The sequence below is a fragment of the Strigops habroptila genome, chromosome 7, assembly GCF_004027225.2.
Source record: "Strigops habroptila isolate Jane chromosome 7, bStrHab1.2.pri, whole genome shotgun sequence".
Taxonomy (NCBI): domain Eukaryota; kingdom Metazoa; phylum Chordata; class Aves; order Psittaciformes; family Psittacidae; genus Strigops; species Strigops habroptila.
The window spans coordinates 51,316,869-51,335,421 of NC_044283.2; the positions used below are offsets into that span (position 1 = coordinate 51,316,869).

Below are 18,553 nucleotides of genomic sequence, written 5' to 3' on the forward strand. Positions count from 1 at the left end.
ATAATCAAAGCTAAATTCTTAGGCATTGTCCAGTCAGAGCATAAGAACTATCCTTCTAGTTGCTTCACAACTCATTATCCGTGAATCAAACTATAGCTACTTTTCTACTTTCTTTCCAGTCGTGTCTCCTTCTTTCCAGCTACCCCCCCCCCCCCGGCCATTCTCCCGAGTGCTGTTTCTTTAGTAAGCTTGTTCATTTAGGGCTGTTACAGGTGTACAGATGTTACAGACTAATAGGGCATACCTTCAAAACTGTTCTAAGTTATCCCTGCATCTTGGTTCCACATGCAACATGAAGATCTCATCTCCATTGTTCAGGAAAGGTTATGTTTAACATAACGTGGCTCTTGCTACAAAAAGCAATGTCTTAAGTCAGAGCAGATTAGTTAATTCTGCTGTAGATAAAGCCTAAAAATGATTTGCTACCATCAGCCCTGGTAGTTGGGATATTAAGTTAAAGAACAGCATTATACGAATTGCATCTTGCGATCACTTCATGCACAACCTGATGGTTAGTACATGCCTCAGCTCTCTCTGCTGGCTTCTTTCCCAGTAGACTGGGAAGATGGTGGTGACTTGAGTCATGTGGCAGATTGAGTGCTTGGGGGACAGGGAAACTCAGACCACAGTTTTCAAATTAGGCCTGCCTTCTTGCAAGACCAACATGAGAATGAAGGCAAAAGACATAACCTGTCTGTAGCCAGGCCTCTGTCCTGCTCTGACATCCTACACACTAATGTGGTTTGTAGAGATGAAAGATCAGGCCAACCACATAAATTTCAGTCAAAAAAATTAATGGAAGATGATGCTATATTAAAATAGTAGTATTTTCTTAACAGATAATCGTGTCACAATATTTTTTATCATTAAGATAGGATGCACATCACAAACTTAATCTCAGTGATCTTTCCACAGGTAGTGTGTTACACACTTCAGTTTTGAACTTACTGACAACTATTTTCCTGTAGTTTTACATAGCATTGGGCACACTACAGAAGCTGCCATAATTATGCTGTAAAAGTAATACTTGTAAGAGGAAGTGAAAGGCTAGGATATTTAGAACCTGATTCAGTAGCCATTCAGACTAGAGGGAGTAATTCTTATTGACTTCAGTTGAGATTAGGTTAGACTCTTACCTATTAGATAGTAATTCCTTCTTCTTGTTTAGAGCATCCACATATTCAGAAAGCCATCAAATGAAAATAAGATCTCCATATATCTTATAAGGGAAATGAAAAATTTCCCATTCTGCCCTTCCATAATATTCATATTAATGGTAGTTCTTAGAGACCTCTTTGGGGAATCTCAAAGCTATTGCTTTTTGTACCCATTCACAACCTTGATTCTTCATGAAACCACCAGCGTGAGTACATGTTCTCGCCAACCATACTTGATAAAATAAACAGCTATAGAACTGGAAAGAAATTCAAACTGCCAACTCATTCTGTAAAAGCTCTTCTCTGACAGCTGCTTTTTGTGCAGGAAATTTACTGGATCCTTTTCTGATTTCCCAAGCTGTACATTTCTTTGTTATCTACCCAGTCTTCCTTGTATTGATGGTAAGACCTCCTTGCTGAATTTCAGCAATGTGGCCTTTCATGTAGACCTGGATCTCTCTTGATCCCAGCCTTAACACCATACCATGAACATTATAGCACTTCTTAAAAAGATCTTACACGTACTGTAAATTCTCTATACTCAGCTGTGCATCCTGTAAGGATGTACAAACCTCTTGCAAAGGTCTGCTAAGAAAGGCTAAGTACAAAAATAAGAAACAACTCAATTGCACACTTACATACATCTCCTCTGAGGAGATGAGATGAATTTCAGAATCTAAACCAGAAAACCAGATGCTTAAGAATTAAACATACTGCAAAGAAGTCAAATTCAATTTTCTTAAAAAAAAAAAAAAGGGCATAACCTTTATTAGTACCATATGGAAAACCAGCAGAATCCTAGAACACAACTGGTGTTGATAATGGTACACTATTGGCTAATCATTGTTATGAAGGTCACTCTGATTCATGCAGCATCTTACTACAATCTTTCACTTTTCATGGTACTAGATGCTACCAAATGCAAATGCCACCTACTAAGCTGTTTCTCAAGCAATATAATGAAATTGAGACCAGAGGCTTTAACTTGTTGCTGGAATGCTGCTTAGAACAGCTTGCAGACAATTAAAATTCTAGTTTTCAGTTGTATAATAATACTGTTTTACCCTTAGATCTTTCCTCTCCAAGGCATGTCAGAGTCTTAGAAAACTATAGGATTTTTAAGTTAGTCCCTGATAGTGCAGTAGTTTTTCTAAGCCTCTGCAGCACAAGTATTGCATCAGCTAGAAACTAAGCATACCGTATGCATGCTAACATATACTTTCACAGTAATATTTAGTACTTATCAGCAATTAATCATGAATGTTCTTAGGAAGCAGTTCAACAATATTATTGTAATTTACTGATTTTATAGCTGGCCTAAATGGAATCAAAATGATGAGAAAATTTTCCTAGAGCATCAGAAGGAGCCATCTGAGAGGTGATATGGAAAGCATGAATTCTCAATCTCAGGCTATTACTCTTTTAGAAAGTTTCGTTCCATGTATTAACTCTGCTAACACAAGTGGCAAAATCCTTTTGAATTAAGCCAAAACTTCAAAAAAGCCCACCTGGAGTTGAAAAAAATAATTTAAAAGAAAAGAAAACAAAACCAAATTACTTATTTTCTGCAGTACAAATATTTTTCCTCTTCCTGTTTTTTCTAGGAAGATTATTTGAATAAGCAGAATAAGTAGATCAGAACTTTGTACAAGTACAAAGAAAATAAAATCTAAGAAACAAAGCAGATTTTTTCTGATGCCTTAACTTTCTGTTCCTCCAGCATTTCATTCACAGTCTGTAAAATTTGTGTAGTGCTCATATTCCAACAGGCTCAGAGACACCTTAATTTACAGTCAAAATAGAAACCACAGGCAACAAGGAAATTAGGGAAGAAAAAAAGAAAAAGAAGAAGGGTAAGAGATGGAAGGTGTTTCCAGGGTCTTAGGAAAGGTCATGAGCAGACTTGTGGAGAAATCCTGCATTATTCACTAGATCTTGCTGCCACCCTAACAGCAAGTTAAAGACTCAAACTTTTTTTAGAACTGATCTGTTTCTTCATACTTCAAAGCTAAAAAATATATAAAAGGCAAAAACTTGGAATTCCCCTAGCTTTTAGAATTTCAGTAACTATAATGAACAACACAAGATTTGTAACTCACTCTTTTCAATTCAAGCTCCCTTTTCATGTCTTTTTTTCACTTTGCCTTTTAAGATACTTGAAATTGTTCATATTTTATAGATAACTGCAGTCATATTTTTGCTTTTAAGCCCCAAGGAAAACAGAGGGGCTTTGTTAGACATGGCCAAAGTGTCTAGCTTAGTCCACTTTATTTAGAACAATAGACGTGACTAGAAATATCAACTGTCATGAAATCAACAATGGTAGAAAACACCAACTGAATTACCATGGAAAACAGAAGAAAGAGTCTGTTAGTGTCTTGCTAAACATTGCTTATGTATAACTGGGAAGTAAGCATTTATTAATTTTTTTTATAAGCTCACAGCCATTATTCTTCTCCTTTAAAATTTGTGGCTTAATACATTCTAATTATATAATGATAGCTTCTTAAATAATAATGTAGAATATAGTGTTGTTGTACTCTCAGATCCACTTCTGCAGATTTTTGCAACACTGCACCATGCATATCTTGCACAGGCCAAGCCTTTTAGCTGTTTACATGATAACTACATAGGCATCTGGTTTTACACAGCATTTCATACAGTGTAGTAACAGCACAAAGTTAACATGCAACATGCAAATCACCTAAATTCAGTTACATTTCTTGTGTTCATATCTAAGGAATACTGTGCAACTCTCAGAAACAGAAACTGGACATTACTGGCAAAGAACTGTATTAGTGAAATGTATCCCTTAATGCAGTGAAGTTCTTGAATGTCTCAGCCAAGGGACCAGGATTCTGTTTAGTTAGAGGGATTCTATAATACTGTTTGCACACTAATATAATCAAGAGATAGTGCCTACCAGAGGAAGCTGCAGCCTAAGTACTTGATAAAAATGGTGAACAAGTTAGATAAAACTACAGATAATAGCAAGATAGTTTTAGCATTAGCAATAACAAAGCTGTGTTCTTGTCACATAAAGTGTCACTGTGTATGAACAAAGTTAGTCTCTACGCCTCCTTGATCCTGAGACTGCTGTGTCTGGTTAGCTGTCCAGCCAGCAGAATGGCCTGAGGAGTCAGGGTGGGTGGGGTGAATGCCCCATATACAACAGCATTCACATTTCTCTGAGAAAAGAATCACTTACCTGAGCCAGTGTCCAGTTTACCAACCACATCTTGCCACCTCCTTGCTTCTTGAGCATAGGCTGTTCTGCATTCATAGTGCATTGCTAGTTGCCCTCTGGCCAAATCAGTGGGTTGCCTTCTGCTAAGGAGGTAAAAGATTTCCTAAAACAAAACACTTTGCTGGTCTTTATCAGGCTGTATTCTACAATATTTCAGATACAAGAATCTTCTATAGGTTAGCACCTCCATGTGGGCTGCACACTGCTACTTGGAGTTGCTTTAGAAGGCCACGTCCTCTCACTCCCCCGAGGCTTCATGATTTGGCACAAGAATAGCACTGACCCCAGCCCCAAGACTCACCGCAGCTCATCCTGGATCCCAGGGCTACTTGTTACTTTTTCACTTCCATGAATAGTTTTCTTTGCTCCCAGGGCCTAGTAGGATCTGCAAATAGGCTGTATGGAAGGTGTTGTTGTTTGGTTTTTTTGTTTCATTTTTTGCTTCTTGGGCTTTTCCCAACCTCCAAATCCCCATGGATTACACACTTTCTGAGGCTGTTCCTCTGGCTGCTTTAGTGGGGACTCACAGCTGCAGCTAGCTGTACCACTCTCACATAATACCAGGCAAAGCTTTTTGCCAAGCTGCCTTCAGCAGCACCCCGCAGAATGCCCCTGTTCTGCCACAGACTGTAACTGTGCTATGCTCGGTTCACAGTCTTGTTCTTGGCGAGTTTGAAGCTGAGAGACAACATTGCACTCTAGGCCTGGGAGTAAAAATTTTAAATTAATTGCTGTGTGCAGGTTTATTCTGTTAATAGCATGAGATGCTATAAATGCCTGCTTACCAGTGTAGAAAAACTGCCTGGTGTTTTACTCTATAATTGGATTCCATGATTTATTTCATGCTGTATAAAATAATAAGCATAGGCTGGCTTTAGCTCTGACTTATGCTCTCATAAACCTAGAGTAATTTGTTTGACTGCAATGGAATTACTAGGGAGTTGCATAGAGTTATAAAATCAACTGAAGAATCTGCTGTAATCATATTGTACATGAAAAGGAAGACAGAAGGAAGTGCTACATTCAACTTTGAGGGCCTTTACCAGACTTTCGTGTATCTAGAACTTCCTCATACCGGTTGGCTTATTTTCAAATAGAATTCAGTAGTGGAAATTGCACTTCAAAAGTAAAATCTCCTTGGAATCCATAACAAATCACCTGACAATGCTGTGACTAGTAGTATTATATATATCTTGTTGCTGATAAAAATATTTCTGCTGTTATATTGAAATCTCAGGTCCACTAGTAGAATTTGACTGGAAGTGAAGTATTAAGAAGTCTTGAACAGTAAATTCATCACTGTTCCTTTGTCTGAAATCAGAAGCATTTGATTTTTCTCGTATGTACCTGACGTAAGGGGAATATGAAAAATAAGCATCAGTTGTCATTAGCCAGCAAATACACTGGCAATAGTTTTATCCAAAAAGATCAATGCTACATATTTTCACTCCTTGAAGGCGCTATATTGAAAGACAGCATTCTGTTCGCATTTCTAGTTTAGTGTTTACATATTTACTATTTTAGCAATAATTTCTAAAATAATAACTTATGAGACAATACCCTCAATGCAGCTGGAGTTAGGGCTAAAGATAGTTGTCAGCAATTTAAGATGCACTGATTAGAAGACTGTTCTGTTTATCTCTGAAGCAAGCATGACTAAGTCAAGATTATTTTTTCTCCATAAAGCAAAAATTTTAAGGCTATATTGATTGATTTTAATCAATAAGCAAATAAAACAAACGAAACTACTTCTGGTAATCAGAGTCTTATATTCCTGAAGGATTTAAATAAAGGGAAAGGAAATTTCAGTACAAGATAGACAGAGCAATCTCCAAAATTATCTTTCAAATTATTAAAACAGGAATCTCAAAACACAGTATTGCTGTGTCCTATCCCTTTTATGAATAGAAGACATGGAAAAAGTAGCAAACAATAATAGTGCAATATAATTACATGAACCTTACTTTCCTTGAAAACATAAAATTAATGCGCTGCTGTGTGTCCTGTAACAGGATTGTAGTCTGGAGTCTTGCAGTCAAAGAATTGACAAGGTCCAGAATCCGGTGATTTAAAAGCATGCACAGATCGAACATAAAAAGTAGGGTCAAGTATTAAAACTGAACGACAACATTGCATTAAAAGTTTTACCTTTACAGTGTTCAGATGGGGGGAGGAAAGGTAAGCTCCCAGTTTATGTAAGTGGCAATGCTTTTCCTAATATCTTCATAGAGTGCATGGTTTACACTAGCTAAGGGCTTGACTCTAATAGTGGTTTTTTAGTATTTTCTCTATTTTCTTAATACGAAGAGAGGAAAACGTGTAAACAGGACCTTTCTTCCTTTGGAGTTCTACTCCTGCTGGTTTTTACCCATGCACAGTCATAATTTTCTGTATGTCACATTGTCACATCATAATTTCCTCTGCAGTAGCCAGTTTGATATCACAGGTTATTATGACTTCAGGTGAAAGAATAAGCAGCAGAAGCAGATGAATGCCTCAGTACAAAAACCATGCGAAGAGAACCTAATTAAAAAACAGGGGAAAATAAAAATAGAACATGTAGAAAGAACTCTTCCCACTCCCAACTTGGGCTACTGTAAATTAGTTCATCAAGTTACCCACAAAGCACCTAGGTGAAAAAGAATGCAGGATTGTACCCAAGTGAAATAAAGATGAAACACTTAAAAGTAAAATGGCAGTATATAATTTAAATAATTTGATCATTTCACCTAATTGCAGAGTAAAAGAATGCTAAAAGAAATACTATATTATTTTTTCGTGTCACCAAAAGCTGCTGTCTTGGCAGCTTGGTTTGTGCAAATCATGGACCTTGATCATACAAATCATCCTTTCCCTCACTGGCTTGCACCATTTATACCAGTGCAATTATTTACACCAGTAAACCTTTGTAGAACATGAACTGGCAAAAGAATATGGAATGAATTAGACCAATTTGAGCGCCCCTACTGAGAAATGTCATTGCATATGAAATTTTATTGTGAAAAACAAAATTCATATTTTAGAATGAAGATTCGGTAACAAAGATTTAGCAAAGAACTGTTGGGGACGCAGAGGCACTATGGCCATCATGATGTAAGATATGATAGGCAAAGGTAATACAGAGTGTTCATACCTTACCTTTTTTGGTGAAAAAACAAAACAAACCAAAAATGGACGAGCTTTCAAACAACCATTCAGTACATGACTATCCCAAACATAATTTTCTATGCTTTTACTTAGTCATTATTTAACTAGCTATGTTACCATCATCACCAAAATTGTAGACGCCTAGCTAATTTTTACTAGCTGGTGGGTTTACTCACCATATACACATTTAAATAACAGTGTGCATCCTTACAGGCCCAGGGACATTTCTGAAATGACTTCTAAACTGTAATTTAAATATTAAAGTTCAGAATAACAGAGGAACCAGACTGCTATATTTTAAAACTTAACTAAAATTGGGTAAAACATGAGTGTTTAGAACTGTCTAAAACTATAATTTTTTTTTTTCTTGTGAAGACACAGCTCTATAGCCTGATAGATCATGAATAAGAAACGTTTTTGTCCTCATCTATATGAGATGCATATGCTTCTTTAATGTCACTTGGATTGGCAGAGCTCGAATTTTATATTAAAAAAAAGGGCCCAGTATGAAAACAACAAAGCTAATTTAAGGTTTGGACTAAAGATCACCAGGTGAGCTGTTTGCAAAAATATTTTCTGTTATCTGCCTGTGTTATGGCACAGCTCTTTGATATATTTCCAGATATAATAAGCTTACAGTAGTGACAAAAATGAAAGTATTGGTGCATATGGTTTAGAAATAACTCATTGGCTGTATATAGCTTACACTTTGTTTTCATACTTTAAGCTGTTGCTTTAATTCTTTTTTCATGTTAACCTTTTATGACAGAGTGGTTTGGTTAAGGGTTTAGTAGACTGGCAAGAAAACTCAAGGGAAAATTATGCAAACACATCTTGGAAAAAGCAAATTGAAACTACTCTAAGTGCTGCATTTTGAAGACCTAACAGTCGTAAGCACTAAAATAAAAATTGATTTTTGACTTGGGCATCCACTGGAGCAGGCATGGCTGAGCCACGGGGAAACATGATGACGCTGTTCATAGGGAGGTATGAGCAGGCAAAGTAATTTGATGATCCACATTAAAACCCAGTTTTGCATAAAACTCCTGTGAGCAACTCAGGATAGAAAAAGAGACTGTACTGTTTCTTAGAGATGGTTGCATTGCGCATCAAGGCTGAAGAACATTGTGGAAGTAATAACTCATTCTGTAATAAATCTTACCGTACATTTTATAGGGAAAAAATCTAGTCCCTGCAGTCTTGGGTTGTCATTCTGGCATCTTTAAACAGTATTACGTGTACTGAAAAAAAAAAGCTATACAACAGCATTGCCCTTTGTGAGCTGCTGTGAAGCATTTTAAAATAGAAATGTGAATGCTCTCATTAAACCATTCAATCACTGATCTCTTAGGAATAGCAAATGTTTATTTAAAAAGGTCACAGGAAAAAATTTCAACACGGCTTCTGGGAGGCTGGAAGCACGTTAAGTGTGGGAGTTCACAGAGCTGCTGAACTGGAAGGTAATACTTGGATTGAGTACAAGAAACGGCAACATGCTGTGGTCTTGTTTTGACTGTAAATGATTTGGAGTTCGGTGAGCATTCTTGTGTGCAAAATCTGTTTCTTAGCGACAGAACAGGAAGAAGCAAGTCAGTAATAAGTACATGGAGCATTCTGAGTCAGAAGTACACTTTTTGCTTGGGGATGCAACAGAGTGTCATAGCCTCAGCTTGGAGCGGGTATTCAGGCCCTTCATAATTTTCCTCCTACATCTGGTACAGGATTCTTTGTGGCCCTGCACTAATGAGCTGAGTTAATCCTCTTGGGTATAAGAAGACAGCAACTGGAGATCCTAATTATAGCACTAGCCCAGGTCTGTTCTTCACCCAGCTTCCTAGAGCAGAAAAGAACCTACCCAGGGTGAGCTCTAGCATGGGAAAGAGGTAGAGCAAAAAACTCAATTTTATGAATCTACCAGCCTATGTAGCAACATCAAAGTCTGGCACTTACAGCCTGCCACCTACTTGGGAGGGATCCTGAAGTTCGTTTTCCCCTAACTTTTTGAGTATACTACAGAGACAAAGAGACATTTCTTGGAGTGAGATTTGTTTCTGAATCTTTCTGCCTTACTTTTGCTGTCTGTACAGTGGAAGCTGATTATCTAACAAAAATACTGTGTGGATAAGAATTTTGTCATGTATTTGAAGTGAGAGACTATTGTGTACTTAAAGATACAGCAGGTTTTGACATATAACTTCTTTGACAAACCAGAGAAAGGAAGTAAAAGGATATACAAGTTAATATCTTACAACAAATGAAAATCTTATCACACAATTATTTTCAGTGGAGTTGTGCTAAATTCTATCCAGGTAAGGAACTTGGCTTATAATTGGCTTTTCTTTTTTTAACCCTTGTTTCCAAACCCTCACCCGACTCTACCATTGTACTATCCTTTGCTTACTTATTTTATATGCAATTCCATATCAAAACATAGGATCAAGCTCAACACCTGGATTCTTATCTCAAGCTTAATTTTATCATGGTTTTAGTTTGTCGATTTCAATTCCATTATCGGAATTTGAGGACCACATTCAGTCCATCTGATCCAGAATCAGTGACTCAGTTGTTTTGCAAACCTATTTTGGCTCACGAAACAGGTGAGTCAAATACAAAACCATGTATTTGCATAACTTTTGCAATTAAAAAAATGCAAGAGAAGGATGCATAAAACAGGATGCTGGAATATTCCAGCCAAGTTTGTTGTTTTCTCTGCTGATTTGGTAAACATAAGCACTGAATCTGAACACCTGACTATATTGTCTCACTATATTTTGGTATAGGACTTACATTCATGTCAGCATTATACCTACATTTGTCACTGAATCAAGAATGTGAGAGATTTATTTCTTTTATAAATCTCCTTTTTAATAGTTCCTCCTTGAAACAGAATCTTATCTTGACTTTTTTTGACTGTAAACAGATTTCAGTTTCTCCTTTTTCAAAATGGAATATACATACCTGCAGTGAAACACAGTCCCCTGATGTCTCCATCATGCCCAAGGCAGAGATAGTCATGGCAGAGATGGTTTTCCTCTGCTGCATGTATCTCAGTTATTCTGCAAAACACTACTTTGGTAAAAAATGTAATAGTTAAGATCCACCAAGAATTACTCTTCCTCCCTCAGCTCCACTCAGCAAATTATCTGAAGTCCCTATACATACCCCTTATGTATATGTTTATTTCTATTTATGAATATATATAGTGTAGGCTTATATACAATACTTATAATCATTTTGTATATATATAGTACATAAGGGGTATATATGCCTCATAAATAGTATTAACAAGAATTGGAAGATTTAGAAACTTGTGCAGAGCTCTGGAACACTTTATAGTGAAAGATCATATTATAAAGGTGGACAACCTTGGTTTTCATACTGAATACATTGCAGAAAACTTGATAGCTTGACTTCTGTATGATGGAGAGAGAGAGGAGTGATGATAGAGTGGTGAATAACAAAGGAAAGATGAGTTTTCCTTTGGGGCCATTAAGAAATTGAGGAGAGAGGTGGGGTTTTTTCTTCTTATTTTGCAAAACTTTTGCTTTAATCACTTTTTTCCCCCCAAGGTTTTGTTTTCGTCCAGATTTTCCAGTTGATTCCAACTGTAACTCACTTGGAAATATCTCCTTTTGGAAGCCCTGGAATTTAGGTTATTGATTGTTGTCTGTTGCTGATTACCTGCTGGGAAAGAAAGCGGTATTGTCAATTACTGTAATAGAAGGCCAATTTTTCCCTTATTCCTACACCGATGCATCAAATCTGATTTGTTATACAGAAAGAGTTCCATACAAAGATTATGGTGTGTTATTTATGACATCTCAGAACATTGTAGTCTTTTAGAGATGCAGAGCAAATTTTTCTTTTAGCCATACAAAATAAGTTGATAGTGGTATTAAATTTCAGGTATAGAAGTACAAAGAACATGCAGTATGGCAGAGCAAGTGCATGAACAGAGTTTGTGACTGGAAACTAGTACCTCTGTCTGCTTTGTCCATTTTATCACCCATTTTGTTTTAAAGTAACCTAAGCAATTGATTTTTTATATTTCAATTTCTCGACCTGCATAATGGCAATTTACCTGGTCCACAAGGGTGTATGGACCAGGCTTTGTAAAGTGCTGAGAACCTCCCTCTGGCAAAACCCAGTGTATCTTCAGAATATTATCAGCTCCAGCAGCTCTGCCTCAAACACAGAACTTCCTTACTAAAGGTATCAGTTCCAGGTGGTTAATCCCTTTTGTTGTAGGTGTTTTCATTTTCCTAGCTCTGTTGCACTAAAAGCTGGACCTCAAGCATCTCTCTAGATGAATTTGACAACATTGGCGGAATGACTTCACTCTGTTTAAAACCTTTGTTTTGTATGATTACTGTTATGTTTGGGACTCTGCGGTGGGTTTTGGTTTCATTTTTTTTTTAATGTAACTCTTTGTTTTACAGATGAGGGCAGGAACGCAGTTGACCATGCAGGTGGTGCACATATTGTAGTAGACCATATAAGGTCACTGTGCAGTAAAACAGATCCAGCCAGTGAGAAGCTCTTGACTGTCTTTTGTGGCATGCTGATGAACTATAGCAATGAGAATGGTAAACAACACCAAAAATTTGCTTTATGTCTACCAGGAGAACAACCCCATCAAAAAAAAGAGAAAAAATAAAAGTTAAAATCAACTGTAGGTTTACATTGTGGATACTAACACTAAGTTATTCTGAAAAGATCAAATACCTCAATTCATGTATGCAGTTTTCTGTTTCATTAAAATTATGTTCCCAAAAATACTAGATATCTTGCTGATGCAATTCCATATAGCGTATTGTATAAAGTTTTAAAATCAACATCTGAAATTTACTGCTTTGTCTGAAAACAATACACACCTTAGGAAGAAACAGATTTACAGAAGTAAACTAGAAGGCTGCATTAAGTCCTCTCTTTTTCATTTAGTATCAAACACCACCATAAGATTAATTTGCTGCAGGCATGCAGTGTTGTCTTGTTGATGATTTGGGGGTATGTATGCCAAGCAGTTTTCCTTAATAATTTTTCTCCTTGTGAAATGTATATAAAATCACGTTACTTTTTTCTAAGATAAACTGGGAATAATTTATGTGCATGTTCAACAGTGTTCTGTGTCTACAAATTACAAGTTTATGTTCTTTATCCCATCAAATGAAGATGTTTAGGGACTGGGACAAAAACACCAGATAGTATTTTAAATGAGAAATCCTTGACCACTGAGGGTAAAAAAAGAGAGTTCTACACCAGTTGTACAAACATATTGATATTTTAGTACCTAGTTGGCTTCTGTACGCAAGCATGGTAATATGCCAAAGCATATTTTACAGTGTTCACACATTTCCAAGTTTTTCAAAATTTGAATCTCTGAGAAAATTGGGATAAATGAGGAAAGGTAAATAGAGGCTGTTCTCCTGACTTGTAATGGCACAGATTGCAAATGTAGTTAGCTAATTACATTCTTTCTTCAATCATGCTCATTTCCTGAGTTGTAGTGTTATCTTAGGAAGAAATAGCTTCTTTATTAGCTGCTCACCATTTCCTTAAAGTTACCACTTGCTGTAATTCACTTTCCAAACCTATGTCCCCTAAACTCTTCTACTTTTCAGGATGGTCTATAGGCTTAACTTTTGTTGGTTTTACCTTTACTGTATACATTTTAATCTGCTTTATCATCTCTTCTAGCATAGTTTCCTTGTGTGTCTTCTCTGCCAACTCTCTGGAGCTCTCAGCTTTTAGTGTCACTTATCCACCTACAAATACCACTATTGTATGTGTCTCATCTCTTTCTCTTGTTCTTACATTCCTTTTTTCTCCTCTTTCTCCTCTTTCTTTTTTCGGTATAATCTAAGAATACATTTTTTTTACAGTACTTCTTCCTTCTCCTCCAAATAGTGACTTTCTAGTGCCTTTATTTCATATGGTTTTCAGGAACTGTATTGCTTGATGTCTGCATGAGTGTCACTTTTTATTATATTTCATAATGTTAACTCCATATTTTCTTTATTCATTAAAATATTTGGAGCAAATAGATATTCACACCTCTATACTATCAGAATCATCTGGATTAATTAGGACTAGTGAGCATCCAGTATATTTGGTAGCTCAAGACAGAAGAGTCCAAAAGTGCTGTGTAGAGATAGTGTGTCAGTTTTGCTTCGGTGACCAAGCTCCCAGCAGATCTTCCCTAGGAAAACTAATTATGAAATAAATCTCCCAAACAAGCAGCTTCTGAACAGTTTAAGTGTTATGAACATTGAATAAATGACTCATTCCATCTAGTAAGACAGCTTATTCTGATGCAATCAATAAAGCAGTTGTGTAGTTCAGTGACAACTAGGAGGATTCGCTAGCTGCTCTCTACTCTGCTAAACAACATCTTTCATCTCACACAAACTAATGAACTGATGCAATATTCACAGGAGCCACTGAAGAAGTGTCAGAAGTGAGAATGCTGAAGTATTCCCAGCTCCTGGATCTGGGAGGACACAGGACACTACCCTGTCCTACCACCATATCAGGGAGGAATGCTGAGGGCTTACCAAACCCTCTCGAACCCCACATATTTGGTGTTCTCCATCAGACAGGGCCTTTTGGTAGGGACCCAGCTCCTGTTTGGCCCAGCACCCATGGGTATGCTGTGTAAGACTTGTGTCCTCTAGTTCCATTGCAAATTTGCTCCCCTACTGGACAACCACTGAATTAAACCCCAAATAATCTGACAAATCAATATTAAAAAATAAATTGTGAGTCAGAGGGTTAAATTTTTAGAAGAGATCTCAGTGACTGTACCTGCAGCATGTGAATGGCGACACGGGCAGGTGACCTGTCTTCTCAGCTTGTCTTAAGAGCCACAAGTACAATTGGACCATAGTTGTGAACTGCTCTAAAAATATCACCTCTGGACCATTGCAGACTTTCAAGACAACAGTCAGTGTCACATGTGAGCCCAAGACAACCACTTGCTTCCATGCATTGCAGCATCAGATGGATAATATTCTGAGTAAATGCAGTTCATTACTGACTGTTAAACTCAGATTTTTTTCTGAGTTTACATTTTCTGAGTTACATAATCCAACAATTACCTGTGCTCACAGGTTAGCAGATTCACTTGCAAAGACTTGATCCCATGTTACTTACAAAGAAGATAAGCACTGCATTGGTTTTGCTGAAGGATGAGGAGTATGGGATTGCAGCCTAGCGTCCCAGGTTGCTTTGTCTGTAGTTCTGGAAATAAATTGGACAAAAATAAAAGAAAAATTGTTAGAAATGTAAGGAGGAAGTGTTTCAGCCTTTGAAATAGCACTTCTACCTTCTCTTTTCTTGTTTCTGTAATCTCTCCCTGCTTAGCATGCTATGTTACAAAATTACAGGTGGGGACTTTGAAGATTCCTTTACCACTTTTAATGATTTGCACTCTTTTAAGTTGCACTGGCTATCCAGCTAAGGGCAATTAAAGCACATTTGGTGCTTAGTTGCATCTAATTAATAATATTTTCAAGTCCTTAGCATTTTACAGGCAAAGAGTATCTAAGTTGTTTTATTTCATTCTAAACAGTTCATCATTCCCAGTCAACTAATTGCCTTCTTTTTCCAATAGCTATTACTTCATAATAGCTATCAACTACCTTATTTTTTTAACATGAGACACTAATTCTTGAGTACTTCTAAGTTTTTCAATTTTCATAGGGGTTTATCACACATGAGTTTTAAAAAAATGGCGATTAAGGAGCAGCTATAAGTAATATTTTCTTTTCCTAAACAGTGCAAGCTAATGGAGCATTCTTGTATCTCATCCCAATTCTGGACACTCAGCTTGAATTGTAACTGCATTTATAACGCTATTATCTGAGCTTTAAAACTAAGATTCTCTTGACAAGGTTCTTGTGCCATCTGCTGTGTTCAGGAATTATTTTTGCCTGCTGTCTCTCAGTTCTTCCTCTGCCTCCTTGGTATCTTATTTCATTAGTGGCTACACAATGTGAACAGAACAAACTTGACTTTGGCATCTCTTGCAGTTCTTGTAAGCTTAAAAAAAGAAAGTGTCTATTTTTAATTGCATTGCTAAAAATCAGAGGGTTTTATTGGATAGGACACATCCCTTTGTCTTCAGCCCAGATTATCTTTACCCTCTCTGTAATAATAATATTTTACTACCCAAATTCAGTCTGACACAAATACCTCATTCCTGCTGTCCATTAGTAGTTCTTAAAATGCGAAGTTGCAGGTATGGGTAGGAATGAAACAAACATGTCACACACGTTTGAATGTTTTTGCTCATAGCTTAATCCCAAAAGAAGCAGTTTTGGACAAAACCCTAGAATAATTATTTCTTTGACAAGCTATGCAAACTTTATTTGGCTTAAAGCTGCTGTTTCAATACCTTTCAGGGGGTTCAGTTCATCGTTGAGCTTCTCCCATTCTGAAGACTGTTATTGTTATGTATACTCTGTGTGTAGCTATGAATCTTCTTAAGAGCAAGAGGCAAAGCAGACTTGGATAAAAGAATGAAAAACTAATCTAATAAAACTAACAATCATATGCAAACACTCAGGTGAAAGAGCGACATGAGTAGTTATTCCGCAGATCTCATAATCCCTGAGCCAAGACTATTTACAAGTTAATGGCATCAGTCTATAAGGTAGCTAATTGTCTCTTGAGATTTATAAAAGAAACCACAAAAGCATTTTTAAAGAAATGCAGAAATAATGGAAGAACTAGGCCAGTTGGCTTATCAGGTAGTCAAATTGGAGATCAGAAGTTAACTGGATAGAGCATGCATGTGTGAAAGTATGCATATGTTTATATATGGGTGCATATATGTAGATAAAAATAATTATGTTTATAATTGCTTCCTCATCTCATTTCATATTAAACTTCAGTCTGTCAAGGTTGTCTTTCCTTCAGTGCCTTTGTAAGATGTAACATTCTGATGTCAAATCATACAACTGCCAAGCCTTTCTTATTCTCACAAAGCTCTTAGCGACTGGAATGAATGTTGGGGACTGATTTGCGCTGTTTAGCATCTGCAGAAGCTATGTAAATGTACAAGAAATGAAAGGGAGATTTATGGCACCATTATTATGGTCTAACAGCAATATTTCAGTAATGCTTCCTTCTAAGACTTCTCTTTGCTCACTTTCATGCTTGCTGTGGTTTTTGTTTCATTTACATCACAGCTAAAGATGTCTAGCATGCTTTCAAGACCTAAATATACTTAAATGCAAAGTAACCTAAAGCATGTAAGACCAGATAAAAAGTATGTTTTTTATGATAGTGAGATAATCAATACAATTACTTACATTATATGATGATTTAACATAGACGTGGGGATCGCAAGCAGGTTTCTCTAGGGTGTGAAATTATGCTACCAATTTGTACAAAACAAATTTTCCTTTAGCATTATAATCACGGTTACTGATGAAACACGAAATGACTATTGTTTTCTGAAATTCTGTCCAAAATCATGAACTAGCCTAAATCAGCATTTTAAACTCAAATGCCCCCAGTAAAGTTCTCAATTTGGGATATTCTCCCCAGATCTTACTCTTTGGAGTTTCCATGTGTGTCACCGAAGGACATGGAGCCATTGAAATTCAAGTTTTCGGTAGGTAATTCTTTGTGCTGGCGCATGTATTGATTGCCTTTTATCTACCTGTATATGCATCTGTACAGCATCACTGTCAGTGCTTTTCACCCCGAGAGAACACAAAGGCATCTTACTAGTGCAACATGTGATAGCAGTGTAAAATTTGTGAGAGTTTCTTTTGTAGGTTTAAGTCATAAATTCAGAAGAGGCATTTGGGTTTTCATGCTTCCTGCTCACTCTGCATAAAGTTCTGCTTAGGAAGCACATAGTAATGCTTGTTTCATCCCTGAGACATGATGTTGCCTGGCTTCATGGCTCACTTTAGCCCTCAGTCAGGCAACTGCTTGTAGGATGGATGCATGTGGCCCCTGGATTTGTCTCCTGCTCTAGTAGGGCCTTAACACTTCCTGCAATGAAAGGCTGAGACGCACACTTATTCCAAGTTACCCAGCCTGCAGTCTTTCATAGGACAGCCAGAGAACCACCAGCAGTCCCTTCAACTAATACTGAACCACTTGGTTTTAATTTCTCTGAACTAAAAAGTACTGTAGGTCTCCATACCAGTGAGAAGCCTAATACTTTTCTCTTATTAGACTTTGCTTTTTTATTTACTAGAGAAAGAGCCTCTTACTGGTGGCAGCGACCGATGAAAAAGACAAGCCCAGAATTTGGCAAGCCGATGCTTAAGAATAAACATCGCAAATAGCTGCTGGCAGCCTTTTATTTTCAAAGGTTTTGCCTCGTGTGCAGCTTTGTGACTCACAGGGTGGTCCTGACTTTGGCAAAGGAGAAAATCTATCCTTTCACTTACTGTGGTTAAAGCATCAATATTTACCTTATTGGCAGTTCCTGTAATCCTGTTCTTACCACTGTAGACCATTCCTGTGCTCAGGTGCCATCTTTTTACTTCTGGCAAATGAGAGGTACAGAGTCAGGTATAATACCTGACTTTTGACCCAGTACAATTGATCTTTCTTGGTCTATTTTCTTTTTCCTACTTGGGAATTCTAGAGGCCCTTTAATCAGTGCGCTCATGCTCTCTTGAACAACAGTATATCCTTCTACTTGCCTCTGAAAATTCCTGTTATCTTTCAAAGATGGATATGGTTTCCCTTTTTCCACTTGTCTTCTCCTCTGTGCTTTTCATATATTTTGTACTCAGAAAGAGACAGCAGAAAAAAAACCCCAAACCTGCTCAAAATAGAGTTTATGCTTCTGATGTCAGAACATTTTGCCAAATGAAGCCCATAGAGATTGTCTCTTTGTCCATTACAGTTGGATAAAGTGATTTTAGAGTGACTAAAGGCATAATCTAGTAACAAAGCAATTTCTTTCCACATCATTTTCTATGGCATTTGTGGTTTGTGTCTTTGTTCTCCTACTCTCCATGACTACCATTTT

The 18,553-nt window shown here is 37.0% G+C and overlaps 1 protein-coding gene across 4 annotated transcripts in view; it reads left to right on the plus strand.

Annotated features, from left to right (window-relative positions):
• The window catches only part of RAP1GDS1 (Rap1 GTPase-GDP dissociation stimulator 1), a 99,544-nt gene that overhangs the window by 61,239 nt on the left and 19,752 nt on the right, over positions 1 to 18,553 (plus strand). For 2 of the 4 annotated variants that reach the window (XM_030492053.1, XM_030492054.1), the window contains exon 5: positions 11,991 to 12,137. The exons of the other annotated variants lie outside the window; for them this stretch is intronic. In XM_030492053.1, the coding sequence (XP_030347913.1) occupies positions 11,991 to 12,137 (147 nt within the window). The remainder of the gene's footprint in view (positions 1 to 11,990; positions 12,138 to 18,553) is intronic. 4 annotated transcript variants of the gene reach the window in all.